This window comes from Thamnophis sirtalis, unplaced genomic scaffold (assembly GCF_051295495.1).
Source record: "Thamnophis sirtalis isolate CommonGarterSnake01/CBP01778 unplaced genomic scaffold, rThaSir2_p1.2 scaffold_10, whole genome shotgun sequence".
NCBI lineage: Eukaryota > Metazoa > Chordata > Lepidosauria > Squamata > Natricidae > Thamnophis > Thamnophis sirtalis.
The window spans coordinates 40,223,433-40,237,583 of NW_028261390.1; the positions used below are offsets into that span (position 1 = coordinate 40,223,433).

Sequence of the window (14,151 nt, forward strand, 5' to 3'; positions counted from 1 at the left end):
CAAGCAATGGGTTATTTCAGTCTGGTTGCCATGGGACTGAGGAAACTTTTTTCCTGACCACGCCTCCTGGTGTGGCCACTCCCCAGAATTTTGAGATGGTCTGGAACCGTGAGGATGGAGCGGAAGCGCCCAAGAATAGTCAGTTCCTGTTGACACGAAGAGCACGAATCCCTGGACGGATCATCCAGGGTGGGTTGGACTCTCCCGCGGTGCACAGAAAAGGACCCTTCAGGTAAGCCAATGGTCTTTTTCCTGTGCACCGCTTGGAGAGTCCAAGCAATGGGACATATCCAAGTTATTGTCCATCCGGGCGGGCAGAAGCAGAGTTCTGGGATTCGGTCGTAGAAACAACCGCCTGGAGCACCCTCTTGCCAAAAGATGCCTCAGCTGAGGCAAACACGTCCAGTTTGTAATTCCTGACGAAGGGTGATGGTGAAGACCACGTGGCCGTCCTGCAGATATCGACTATCGAGGCCCGGGTGGCCCAGGCCGCTGAAGTGGCCGTGCTCCTTGTAGAGTGGGCGGTAATGCGCCGAGGCACCGCCTTAGACTGGTTCTAGTAGGCAGAAGCGATGCACACCCTTAGCCACCTGCCTACCATGGGAGACGAGACCTTCTTGCCCAAGGAGCCTGGCTGGAATGAAATGAAAAGGGCCTCTGACCTACGGAATCCGAGGTGCAGGCAATGTAGACTTTCAGAGCCCATCTAACATCCACCTTGTGTCAGGTGTGCTCACTAGGATGTGATGGACATGGGCAAAAGTTAGGTAGGATGATTTCTTGTGCCCTGTGGAACCAAGTATTGACTTTTGGAATAAAAGCCGGGTCCAGTCGCAAAACAACCCTGTCGGGGTGGATGACACATAGGACCTGACGGACGGACAAGGCCGCCAGTTCCGAAATACAACGGGTGGACGTTATGGCAATGAGGAAGGCTGTCTTAAGGGTAAGGTGGCGGAGAGACGCCATACGAAGAGACTCAAAAGGTGGAGAGGTGAGCCCCTGTAGAACCACTGACAGCTGCCAGGTGGGATAGCGGTGAACTGTGGGAGGACATAGGTTAGAGGCGCCCTTGAGGAAACAGCGCACCCTGGGAATCCTGCCGAGGGGCATGGTGGGATTGCCGGACCAGACGATGGACAGAGCCACCACTTGACAGAGGAGCTTGTTCGGGGCAAGACCCTTGTCGAGTCCCCCTTGTAGGAAATCCAAGACGCGGGACACAGGGGCCGTGACCGGGTCAAGGTGTAAGTCCTCACACCATTTGGCAAAGGTAGCCCAGGAAGAGTAATAAATCCTTGTTGTGGAAGGACATCTAGCCACTTGAATGGTGCGCACCACCTCTTCCGACAACCCTTCGCCCCTTAGAAGGTCCCCAAGTGCCAGACGGCCAGCTGGAGCCACTGGGGTTCCAGATGGACGATGGCCCCCTGGCTGAGGGAGACCTGGTCCGAGGGAATCCGCCACGGAGGGGACAAGGTCGCTGAACCACGATCTCCGGGGCCAATGAGGAGCCACGAGGACCACCTCCGCCCCCTCCGCGATGACTTTGTTGAGATCCCAACCCTGGTAACAGCCTTAACCTTATGAAGTATAGATTTAAAAAGGCTGGGCTTGAAGAGCCCTGAAGGCAGGAGCATCGGGCGGGAGATCCTCCGAGAGCTCCTGTCCTTCCTGGTCAGGATCCTCAAGGGCGGAGACCTCGCTGACCACAGAGGATTCTAATGAGGGGTGACGGACCTGCTTAGCAGGGGGATGAGCACCCTGACTGGGCTGGGAGGAGCTGGGAGTAACTGAGGTCTGATCACGTTTCTGCATGCCCTCCGCAATGCCCTTGGCAATGGCACGGGCTACCACGGCCTGCATGCAGGCAGATAGTTCTGGCTCCTGGTTGGACTCAGGGTCCTGAACAATGGACCCCTCCAGGTGAGTAGGAACAGCCTCGGGCAAATCCTTCGGGATGGGATCCTCAGGGATGGGGCCCTGCTCGTAAGCCCAAGACGGAGCTGGAGAAGCTGGTTCCACCAGTGACCTATCAGGGGACAGATCTTGAGACTCCACCTCTTCAACCATCAAGGCCAGAGGATCTCCCCGTGGGAGGGGAAGGACAAAGGAGTCCCCAGAAGGATTGTACTCAGGGAGCTCCTTTGCAGCCTGGCGCCAGGCCTTCTCAAACTGCTTGTCAGGAGCCCGTTGGCGCCTTTCAGCGTCCTTGACCTCAGCAGCGGATGGGGCCCTAGGGGGATGTTTGCCCATGGTACCTGCACCGCCCTTGCCAGACCCACCGCCCCTAGTAGAGGGAAATCCAGACTGAGGAAAAATTCTGGGGAGTGGCCACACCAGGAGGCATGATCAGGAAAAGTTTCCTCAGTCCCAGGAACCCATTGCTTGGACTCTCCAAGCGGTGCACAGGAAAATGTAACATTTTCAACTTTAGAGATACAGCAAGATAAATAAATAATTTCACCCTTTCTAAAAAAGCACGGTGAAGAGCATTTATAACATAACAAATTAAGCCATCCAAATAATTAAGAATTATGACAGTGAAAATTTATCCTTGCTATTGACCTGATGTCTAATGAGCTAAAATGTAAGGAATCTAAGTAATCTCTCCTTTTCAAAGAATCAGTTTCAGAGCAATAAATTTCTTTCTTGATTATCACCTCTGCAGTTTTTTCCAACCAAATTTGAAATGTTTGAAGATATTAATTTTCCTGATGGGAATTCTAACTATCATAGCTTCATATTTAGGATACTTTAGCTTCAAAACATCTAGTGAAATGATTTTAGCACAATAATCTTGTGCTAAATCCGATCCTCCGTGAGCCGATCCTCCGTGAGCTGCACTGGCTACCTGTTGATCTCCGGGTGCACTTCAAGGTCCTACTCACCACCTATAAAGCGCTCCATGGTAGTGGATCTGGCTATTTGAGAGACCGCCTTCTGCCAATTACCTCCCTGCGTCCCATCAGATTGCATAGAGTTGGCCTCCTCCGTATTCCATCCGCCAGTCAGTGCCGACTGGCGACTACTCGGAGGAGAGCCTTCTCTGTTGCGGCTCCGACACTATGGAACAATCTCCCCGTGGAGATTCGTACCCTCACCACCGTCCAGGCTTTCCGCACAGCCCTCAAGAACTGGCTAGCCCGTCAGGCCTGGGGATAAGTCTACTTTCGCCCCTCCCGAATGCCGAGTGAATGTTGAGTTTTACTGTTTAATTTACTTTGTTCACATCTCTTTTTGTATTGTCCTACACTCCCTTTCCCCTTTGATTGTAAGCCTCCCTGAGTCCCCTCAGGGAAAAGGGCGGCCTATAAATGTGCAATAAATACAAAAATACAAATACAAATCTTGCATTTCATTTGTAATATAGAACTATACTAACTAAAATTTATCAATAGGCATTTTTTTAAAAATCTCTCCTGCAGTGTATATCAATAATAAAGAACTCTGCCTATTTAAAACCATGCCACCCTTTGGAAATCACTGCAAGCTAAAATAATGCAAGTGAACATAAAAGTACCTTCAAAAAGCATAGATTACAAATGATAATTCACAAATTGGGAAATAACGCAACCACAAATTCAGGGAAACATTAAATGAGAAAATGTCAATCACCTTTCTCTAAAAGGCTTAAATTCCTACATTAGGCAGTTTCAAAATATTTGACTTTAAAATATATTTATATAACTTTTTCCCCATTTCATTACATACCTACAAATAATTACTTTCTTTTCAAATTACAAATAATAATTTGTCCTGTGGAATCATTTATTTATTACAATATCTAGCAATACATTTCTAAATGGCAGAAACTTACCATGTTGCTTCTGCTTTGGATTGTACATCTTCCACCAACGAAATATAATAAATCCATCTTGGATTCTAAAAAGTATTTACACAAATAAAGTATTTAAAACAGCTCTTAAAGTGTAGCTATATTCCATATGCAATTAATAAGAAATTGTTTCAAATAACACAAAGGTAAATTTATCATCCTGTTTTTGGAATCTGAAAAGATACCAAAGAGTTGAAATATATGCATTCAGAGCTTCTTTGCAATTTGTTCAAGGACATGAGCTTTTCAACCCAAATCTGCTCACAGAAAGATTTATCTTTATAACTTTCACTAAGGAAGAAGGGAATTTCTATGCTGATTCTACACCTATCATGAATTCCTGGATTTATAGGCAGTCTTTGACAATTGAGCCCAACATTTCTGTTGCCAAGCAAAACATTTGTTAAATTAATTTTGCCCCATTTTATGATTTTTCTTGCCCTTTCTTGTTGTTAAGTGAACCTGGCTTTCCCATTGACTTCGCTTATAAGAAGGTCGCAAGAGATGATCACATCAATTTAACAGCCTATCGGATTTTACTTTCATAAAGTAATGTGAAATTATTGTTATCTCAAAGTCTCTTGCCTTTAACCACTCCAAACAGATTCTCTCAACTCTGATAGATCATGGATATACTGAAAGTCAAGCCATTCGTGCTTATATTTCTATATCTTTAAAATTAGGTTTTTAACTCATTTAGACTTTTTTTTTATGTAAAAGCTAAAATATTCTTCATGTTGTGTGCCAGTTGCACCTTCTCCTGGATCAGGAGGCTCACAGGTCACTCATGTCATAATCACCTCCAGATTGCACTACTGTAATTGCATTACATGTGGTTGCCCTTGAGAGTATCTGGAAGTTTCAGCTGGTGCAGAATGCAGCAGTGCAGGCAAAAAAAATGTGCTTCTAGAAGAGCACATGTAACATTCGTTATCATCTTAAAACCATTCATGGCTTGGGATGGTTTATCGCTTCTCTGCCATGGTGCTCACTCTAAGGATCATTCCCCCGCCTTGAAGTCAGGTTGTCCTTGCTATCATTTGATTAGTCCCTCAAGACCTGATCATGATGCTAAGCCTGGGATGGGGTGGTTTCAGGGAAATGGAAATACATGGCTCCACTGTGGTTAATTTTTAGATTTTTTATAATGTTTTTTGTTCTTAAATAATTATTTAAATTATTAAATTTAAATTTAAAAATTTAAATAGAACAATTCTATTGTTATAATAGTTATATTTTATATATTTCTGTTTTAGTAACTATTGTATGGAATCACTTTTGTGAAATGGATGGCGATATAAATGTCGTTAACAAATAAATATGATTAATAAATATGGACAAAAGGATATGCATGGGTTAGACATCCCTGCTATCCCTGCTCTTGTGGTTCACTGCCATTCATAAGTATTGCAACAGATCTGCTAGATTATTGTGATTCAACTAGCAGGATAACAAATTTTACTACATAAGGAGAATCTTATTTTCTTAAATTTACAGAGATAATCCCTTTCAGAAATTTTTGCATAGTCACAAAATAAGTACCTAACTTTTTTTCTTTGAATTATTTTTCTTATTATACCAATGATGAAAATAAAAATGAAGATGTTATATTCTAAACCACATTAGGGCCTTTCTTTATCTATATGCAATGCTACAATGGAAATAAACTTATTAAAGCCATGGCTGTGAAATAGTATAAAAGTTAAGTACCTAATGGAGTAATCTTCTGTAATATAATAGATTTCACGAACCATGATTTTTCCAGACAGAACAGAGAATGAGAAGGATCCTGCAATAAAAAGGAAGTTTCTGTTAAATCGCAGAATACCAAGCAATCCTTTTAAGTTCTCAAGATGTACTTCCCAACTTTTCAGAAGAATCCAATTAAAGCATCCTAGAAAATGAATATCTAGCTTCTGCACAAATGAAGGGCAACCTATCACAATGATTAAGAGAAAGAGTGGGTCAACAGTTTAAAGGTTTAAAGATTTATCCTATCCAGTTGGGACCGACTCAAGCAGGCAGTCCTCATCTTCAATTCTTAGCCAAGACAGCCTGCATTGTCTGAGAGACACTTCCAGCATCACGTGGCCAGCATGAAAATATGGAAACGCAGTAACCTTCCCACCAAAGCTGTCCCTATTTATCTACTCACATTTGAAACTTCTGGACTGACAGGAGCTGGGATGAGTAACTGGAGCTCACCCTGACACCCAGCACTCGGATCTTTAACCCAGGCTGTTGCCTTTTCAGCTGGCAAGCTCAGTGTCTTAACTTCTGAGCTATTCTTAATCATATACCATTATCAATCTTAACCGCTTTTCTCAGTTCTCTTCCCCTTCCATAGTTTTTCTCAGATAATTTTGAATCTCTAAAGGCTGCACTTACTGTGCAAAGAGTTATGTGGGGGCTGATTTATTTTGTGTCATCCTACTGTTTGTCCTGAGCAATAAATATTATTCTTTACTGAAACACTGATACTGAACAGATTATAGAAGATCTAACAAGAAGAGTGTAATGGAAATATCCCATCTCAAGCAATAGAAAACAAAAATTAAAGGTTCAGTTCAATTAGTTCTAATATAATGGGTGGATATCCTCAAAGCCTAAGAAACTCAAATTCCAAGCTCAAGCATAAACTTTAACCTCTCTTTCAACAGTGCTTCTAAAAGGGGAGGAATGAGGGATCCCGTTTTGTATTTGCTGTATCTTCTTTCTTAAGGAAGGGAGAGAGGCCTCTTTCTCTTCTGGCTCACAAGGCAGTTAACAAAGCCAAAATTTGAATAAGAGATATAGGAAATACCATCTATCTAAGAACTAGCAGAAACTATGAAAGAATTAAAATATTTATTTTGTTTTACAGAAAATGATGATGTAGTGCTTTTATGTTCCCCTTTTGGTCCTATTTGAGAATAACAACCTTTAAATACCAATCAAACTTAAAACGATTCCTGGGTGGAAAGAAACTTCTCAAGGAAGGAAAACCTTTTTCCCAAACAAAATTAATACTTGACTCAAAGAACGCTCCCAAGGAAGATATTTTCCCACACTCATTTGTTCAGGAGTTAGCGAACATTTAGTGTTCAAATTACTGATCTTTAGATAAATCTATTCCATTTGCATCCCATAACTGCCATGATGTATTACCATGCATGGACATGCAACTGATTGAATTGATCCCTCTGACTCCATCAAGCAAAGGTTCCTAAGTTTTTTCTTTCCTACTGTATTATGCAAAACTGGTGAGGTCATATTCAGTATATATACTGCAATCACCTATTTTATTCCAAGGAGGAATCCCTCACTACATGTGCATTCATGAGGGGAAAAGAGGCAAAATTTCCAGGTCTTCTTAGTTTATCTAACTGGGGAGAGTGTTCTAAAGATAAAGTCCTTTCAGTGTGAAAGGCTAATTAAATTAAGAAATTCAAGCTTTTGTTATGTCTATCAATGTTTCAGAAATGATTAGGAGTCAAAGAAAAAGACAAAAAAGTGTTTCTTCAGCGGATATTTAGCCAATAATGCATATACACAGAGATCCAAGAGAATAAAATCAAAGGATGGTTAAAAAAAACGACAACTTGAATAATTTTTCATAAAACAAAATTTAGGTTTCTAATTTGCAATAAACTTATACAAGCTTTTAGATGGTTCTAAATTTCTTAGATTTCCAGGAATTTAGCCTCATTTGCCAGGCTCTGAGTCAAACAGTAAAAACCTGCTCTGTTTCTTCCATTAAAATACAGATAAAATATAATAAAATCTTTACAGGAGAGAGAAGGAAAACAACCCAGTACTGGATGATTGCTTGGAGTTTATGTTTCTGGACTCTCATGGTCTTTTTTTTTTTTTTTTGAAACTTAAATTTTGCAGCTAAATGAAGTTGAAGCTTAAGTCTTTTACCTCCGAATCTCTTTAAATGCGATATTCTCCCGATCCAATAAAACAGTATATATTGCATGTGCAGTGACTCAAGAAAAGTCTTCAGTGTAAAAAGCCTTGCTAAGAGTCCATGCATGACATGACTACACCCCACAGTGGATGAAACTAATATTTTGGTTGATATTTGACTTATATTCCCAAATTCACAATATATAGGATACAGGAGACATTTCACCTGTGCAACAGCAGTCCAGATATTAACCTCACCATTGCAATGTAATCTCAGCATGGGGTTAATCTTTTCATCACATTGATAATAAAATAATTGAACGTATTTGTTTTTCTCTTGCTGAAATCAATATGTAACATATTACATAAAATATGTAAAAATATGTAACACTGCTGACTTTTTATCAATATAATATTACGAATGTGATTCCGAATATACTGGCATTTCATATTTAAATCAAGATCACTTACCAATATGGATATAGCCATTTTTATGTAATCTGTTAAGGATCAATGTTAAAATGAAACCAATGTTTCGGGAATTGTAATAAGTTAGGTAAATAATCCAGGCACAGGACAAAATTGTAGCTGCAAAACAAATATTAATACATTTAGAGCAATGGAAATTATTTTTTCAAAAACACGGAAGTTATATATTTGTAACACAGAAACTCTTTGGAAATGAAAGAGATATGGACTACCACAGACTCAATGGGAAGCAATATTACCAAATTATTTAATGGTAAATGGGTTCTTGTAACCAGCTATACGGTAGCCATTTTGCAAGGCTGCTCTATTCCTAAAATTCCAAATATTCTCACTGGCATACAGTGGCTGAGGACATACATCATTATCTCCCCTCCTTGCCCCAATCTCATGTGTAAAATAGCTTTATAAAACAGTTCCACATAAAGCTATATGGTATTATTTTGAAATAGCAATGTCAATTGGTAATTATATGTTTTAAATCGCTTGACTGCCTTAACGGAAGCTTTATTCTAACCAGATTACCGCAGATAACACTACATTTCAAATGCTGTATTATTTTTTTTGCCTACATATTGACTATGTTCTATATTGTGCACTATACATGATCCAATAAATGGTATATTATATACATATAAATATAACTATTTAAGCTATTACAAGTCAATAAAATGTATATAAAGAGTTTATATGAAGCAAAAGGTATTTTAATGTTTAAATTTCAAGCTGATATAAAAAGAACTTAAATAAACTTAAAGATGGAAAATTAAGAAGCTACATGAAACTGTATTTAACATTCCACTAACTCCAGTTTTGAGATTAGTAATTAAGTTCTGTTTAAAATCACCCAGAATAAAATCAATGTTTTCTAAAACAAACATGTAACGTATAGCTGCTGCCAAACATTTAATGTCAGATGAGAAAATAATTAGATATATTTGAAAACATAAGAAATATTTTTACAAACCAAACATTACATACCAACAAGGAGCCAAACAACATTTGAGTTATGTTCAGTGAGGAAATTTTCCAACTGAGTGATACTGGGAACAATGCTAACATTATTATTTCTGTCCATTCTTAGAATCTTTCAGCAGGGTCTAGATGACTGTAAAGAGAAAAAACAAATGGGAGTATCATTTTGAAAAGTGCTGTTGAAGTGATTTGTTTGAGATATATGTAACAGAGATCAACCACAAAATTAACACACAAAATTAATGTTATGGCCTTTAAGCAGCATCTATAGGATGACAGAAATGCTATTTCATTCAGTAGGATTCATAGGGACAGCTTTTGTGATAGTGGAATATACGCTAAACAGCAAGAAACGGAATGATAGCTTATTGAAGTAAAGAGTTAGTAACAAGGTGAAAATAATTTTCTTGCTATATACATATTACATTAAATATGTGATCACCTTTCATATTTAAATATCTTTATTTTCATTTTTAAAATACAACTGTTAGTCTCTGATCAAGACTGGGGTCAAAACATTCTTTTAGACCTTGACATACCCAAAAATCACTTCCAAAAACTATGCTTTTCAATTAAAAGGACCATTGATTTACCTGAAGGGTCGTTTTCAGGGCACTGCGAAGGAGAGTCCAAGCAAGGGTTAAATACAGCCAAACTGCCCAGAACTGAATTGAAACTTTAAGCCACGCCTCTGGTGCTGACTATCTTCAGATTTTTTCAATGAAGACGTGGAACTGTTGCACGCTGAGTCCAACAACGAATCAAAATCACTCTCAACAATAACAAGTCGAACAGGAACTGCCAACTTTGAAAACTGAGAACAGCAGAGCTAGACCCCCTGGGTGGGGTGGACTCTCCTTCGCAGCGCCCTGAAAACAACCCTTCAGGTAAGTCAATGGTCCTTTTCCAGGGCGCTGCTCAGGACAGTCCAAGCAAGGGACATACCCAAGCTAAATGTCACTAGGGTGGGAAGCTGCAGCAGTCAGGGTCTCTCCGCTGGTATGAATGCCCTGAAGCACACGACTCCCAAAGGCCCTTTCCACTGAAGTAAACTTGTCCAACTTATAATTCCATACGAACAGAGATAGAGAAGTCCAGGTGGCAGCCTTCAAATTTCCTCAATCGGAGTCCTGGTAGCCCAGGCTGCCGTGGTGGCAGCGCTCCTAGTAGAATGTGCCGTGATACGACTAGGCACAGGTTTAGATTGCAGGACATGAGCGAGGGCGATGCAGGCCCTCCACCCACCAATTGTAGAGGAAGACACCTTCCTGCCCTGGGAAGACGGTTGGAAAGAGATGAAGAGTGATTCAGAATGATGAAAACTGGCCGTACGCTTGATATATCTGCGAAGCGCCCTGCGGACATCCAGCTTGTGCCATCACTTCTCCCTGGGATGCCTGGGATGCGGACAGAAATCAGGGAGAATTACCTCCTGAGCCCGGTGAAACCAGGAGTTTATCTTAGGGATGAACGATGGATCCAGGCAAAGTATCACCCTGTCCTGTAAAATCAAGCACAAGTCCTCCCGGACAGACAGGGCAGCCAGTTCAGAGATACGCCTAGCAGAAGTGATGGCAATCAGAAAGGCAGTTTTAAATGTAAGGTGTTTCATGCTGATCGTCCAGATAGGCTCAAACAGAGGCTCTGTGAGAGCACGCAAGACAACGGTAAGGTCCCAAGTCGGATATATGTGCACCATTGGAGGGCTCAAGTTGGTAGCCCCCGAGGAAACTGCGGATGGTAGGATGATGACCAAGAGAAGCCTGCCCGTCAGGAGCCAGTGTGGTGGAAAGAGCTGCTACCTGACGGCGAAGAATATTGGGTGCCAGTCCCTTGTCAAGGCCATCTTGCAGGAAGTCCAGGATGACAGGAACCGAAGCCGAGGAGGCTGATAGGCCGCAGGCAGAGCTCCAGCTGACGAAGGCCCTCCAGGTAGCGTCGTAGATCCGGGTCGTGGAGGGACGCTGAAACGCTTGGATGGTACAGATCACCTTGGTCAAAAAGCTGCCCCTGCTCAGGAGATCCCTCTCAAGTGCCAGACGGCTAGTTGAAGCCACTGGGGTTCCAGATGTTTAAGATTCCCCTGGCTGAGAGAGATCTCCTGCGGAGGAATCCGCCAAGGGGGCTTGACGGAGAGACTCACCAGGTCCATGAACCAGGTTCTCCTGGGCCAAAACGGCGCCACCAACAGGACCTCTACTGCCTCTGACAGGATCTTCCTGATGACTCTGGGAAGAAGGGGTAATGGCGGGAATGCGTAGATCAGGCCCCTCGGCCAAGGGGAGTGTAGAGAATTGATGCCTTCTGCACATGGGTCGTGGAACCTCTTGAAAAACCTGGGGAGGTGAGAATTGGCTGCGGTGGCGAACAGGTCTACCTGTGGACACCTGAAACTCTGGGACAATCGCTGGAACAGATGAGGATGCAGGCGCCACTCCAAGTGGTCAACTGTGGCCCTGCTCAACCAGTCCGCTTGGGTGTTGGTCGTGCCAGAAATGTGTTCCACTTGAACGGAGAGAAGGTGCTTCTCTGCCCACCGACCCAGTAGATCGGCCTCCAACATCAAGGATCTGGAGCGCATACCTCCCTGGTGGTTTATATGTGCCTTCGTTGAAACGTTGTCCGTCAACACCCTCACGTGACATCCCCGAATGCCAATCTGGAAGTGAAGCAGGGCCAGCCTGACCACCCTCAGCTCCAGCCAATTGATACTGTGAGCGGCCTCGGTTGGGGACCACCTGCCCTGAGCCAGCTGGTTCTGAAAATACCCCCCCAACCGAACAGGCTGGCATCCATCCTAACGGTGAGACATGTTGGCTCCTTGGGGATCCCTTCGACAGAGCTGGAGACATTCACCACTTGAGCGACCGACATACCTCGGCAGAAACTGGAACGAGCTTCATCAAGCTGCTCTCGTTGGCCCTCTGGTAAGGGAGCAGGAGCCACTGAAGCGGCCGGGAATGGAGTCTTGCCCAAGGGACGATGGACAGGCATGAAATCATCTTGCCGAGGAGCTGCGAAAGCTGAACAACCCTGGCCTGAGGAAGCTGTTGCACGTATGCGACCTTCTCCCTGAGGTTCGCCACACTCTCCGGCGACAGGAAGACCTGGCAGGCGATGGTGTCGATGACAGCACCTAGATGTTGTAGCCTGGTCGTCGGTTGCAGATGACTCTTTTCCATGTTTATGGAAAACCCGTGAGCTTGAAGCACTTGGATGGCGTGTTCCAGGTCCAAAAGCACCTGCTGGGCTGATGACGATTGAATGAGGACATCGTCCAGATAGTAGTGCAGTCTCACTGGATGGGATCTGAAGCAGAAGGCTGCCACAGCCACGAGTATCTTTGTAAACGTCCTGGGTGCCGAAGACAGGCCGAACAGCAGGGTTCAATACTGGTAATGGTGGCCGGCTTAAGCAAACCTGAGGTAGCGATGGTGGGCTTTACAAATAGGAACGTGGAGGTAGGCCTCCTTGAGATCTATGGAGGTCAAGATGTCTCCTGGTCTGATGCATCCCAGAATGGACTGCAGGGACTGCATCTTGAACCTCCGGTAAGTGATGTGATAATTTACATTATCTAAGAATGTATAATAATTTACATTATCTAAGAAGACAACGACTTAGATGGTTTGGACACGTTTGCCGTATGGACAATAGCCGATTACCTTACCGATCGATTAACTCGCTGCGACCGGATGGGTGGAAAATCGCATGAAATGCCCCAAAGAAAACGTGGATATCCCAAGTGGCTCACGATCTTCAACCACTCCATTTCTCGATAACCGATGCCCAACAAGCCGCCCTAAATCGGAATCAATGGCGTGCTGTAATCCGTGACGTCCTGCCCCTGGCCTTCACAATGCAACGGTCACTGCCTTATGGACGTTGACATTTACGAAGATCAAGTCCAAGTCCAAGTCCATGTGATAATTTAGCCTTTTTAGATCCAAGATTCCCCTCGACCCCTCCACCCTGAATTTTCGGAGACCAGGAACAGGATTGAGTAAAACCTGTCCCCTCCTGGCCTGGTGGAACCGGCTCTATGGCCCTGATATCCCTGAGATGCCTGATCTCCTGTTCCATAAGAGCCCTTTTTACCGGGCACGATGGAACCGGGCACCTGGTGAAGTGGCGGGGGGAAGGGAGAGGAATTCCAGGGTGAGTCCTAGTCTGATTGTTTGCAGGACCCACTGATCCGACATGGTCTGCTCCCACTGGGCGCTGTACAACTGGAGGCGCCCCCCTATGGGAGCAGAGCTGTGATAGTCATTTGTATCTCCTGAAGGGACGGGAACCAGACCCCCCCCCTGAAAGGGATGTTTGGAGTAGTGCTGCTGGCAACCCCTGTCACAAAAGGACTGACGGTCCTGGGAGCGGTCCACCTGCTGGGAGTACGGACGATTGTATTGTAATGTATTGAATAGATTTATAGGCCGCCCAATCCCGGAGAACTCCAGGCAGCTTATTGCAAAAAACAAATCATAAAAAAAAAATAAAGCGTTAAAAATAAAGGAGACAGATTAAAAACCTCATCATGTACCCAATCTGGTCGGGGCTGGTCCTCAATCATGAGGTCAACAGCCCCAGGCCTGCCGGAATAGCCAGGTTTTGATAGCCTTTCGGAAGGCCATGAGAGTGGGCAGGGTCCGGATCTCTGGGGGTAGTTCATTCCATAGGGTCGGAGTGGCTACAGAGAAGGCCCTCCTCCGGGGAGCCGCCAGCCGACATTGCCTGGCTGATGGCACCTGAAGAAGGGCCATCCTGTGCGATCTTACCGGCCATTGGGAGATATGCGGCAGTAGGGGGTCTCGCAGGTATCCAGGTCCTAAACCATGTAGGGCTTTAAAGGTAATGACCAGCACCTTGAATCGCGTTCGGAGACCAATAGGAAGCCAGTGCAGCTCGCAGAGGATTGGTGTAACGTGGCTGTATCTTGGTACACCCAGTATCGCTCGCGCGGC

At 43.8% G+C, this 14,151-nt stretch overlaps 1 protein-coding gene across 11 annotated transcripts in view; it reads right to left on the minus strand.

The window, feature by feature from the left end:
• Positions 1-14,151, minus strand: part of BLTP1 (bridge-like lipid transfer protein family member 1) — a 199,643-nt gene that overhangs the window by 168,861 nt on the left and 16,631 nt on the right. For all 11 annotated transcript variants that reach the window (XM_087724418.1, XM_087724419.1, XM_087724425.1 and 8 more), the window contains exons 2-5: positions 9,197-9,323; positions 8,201-8,317; positions 5,549-5,627; positions 3,821-3,885 (exon numbers count right to left, since the gene is read on the minus strand). In XM_087724418.1, coding sequence (XP_087580544.1) covers positions 3,821-3,885; positions 5,549-5,627; positions 8,201-8,317; positions 9,197-9,293 — 358 coding nt within the window. In that variant the 5' untranslated portion in view covers positions 9,294-9,323. The remainder of the gene's footprint in view (positions 1-3,820; positions 3,886-5,548; positions 5,628-8,200; positions 8,318-9,196; positions 9,324-14,151) is intronic.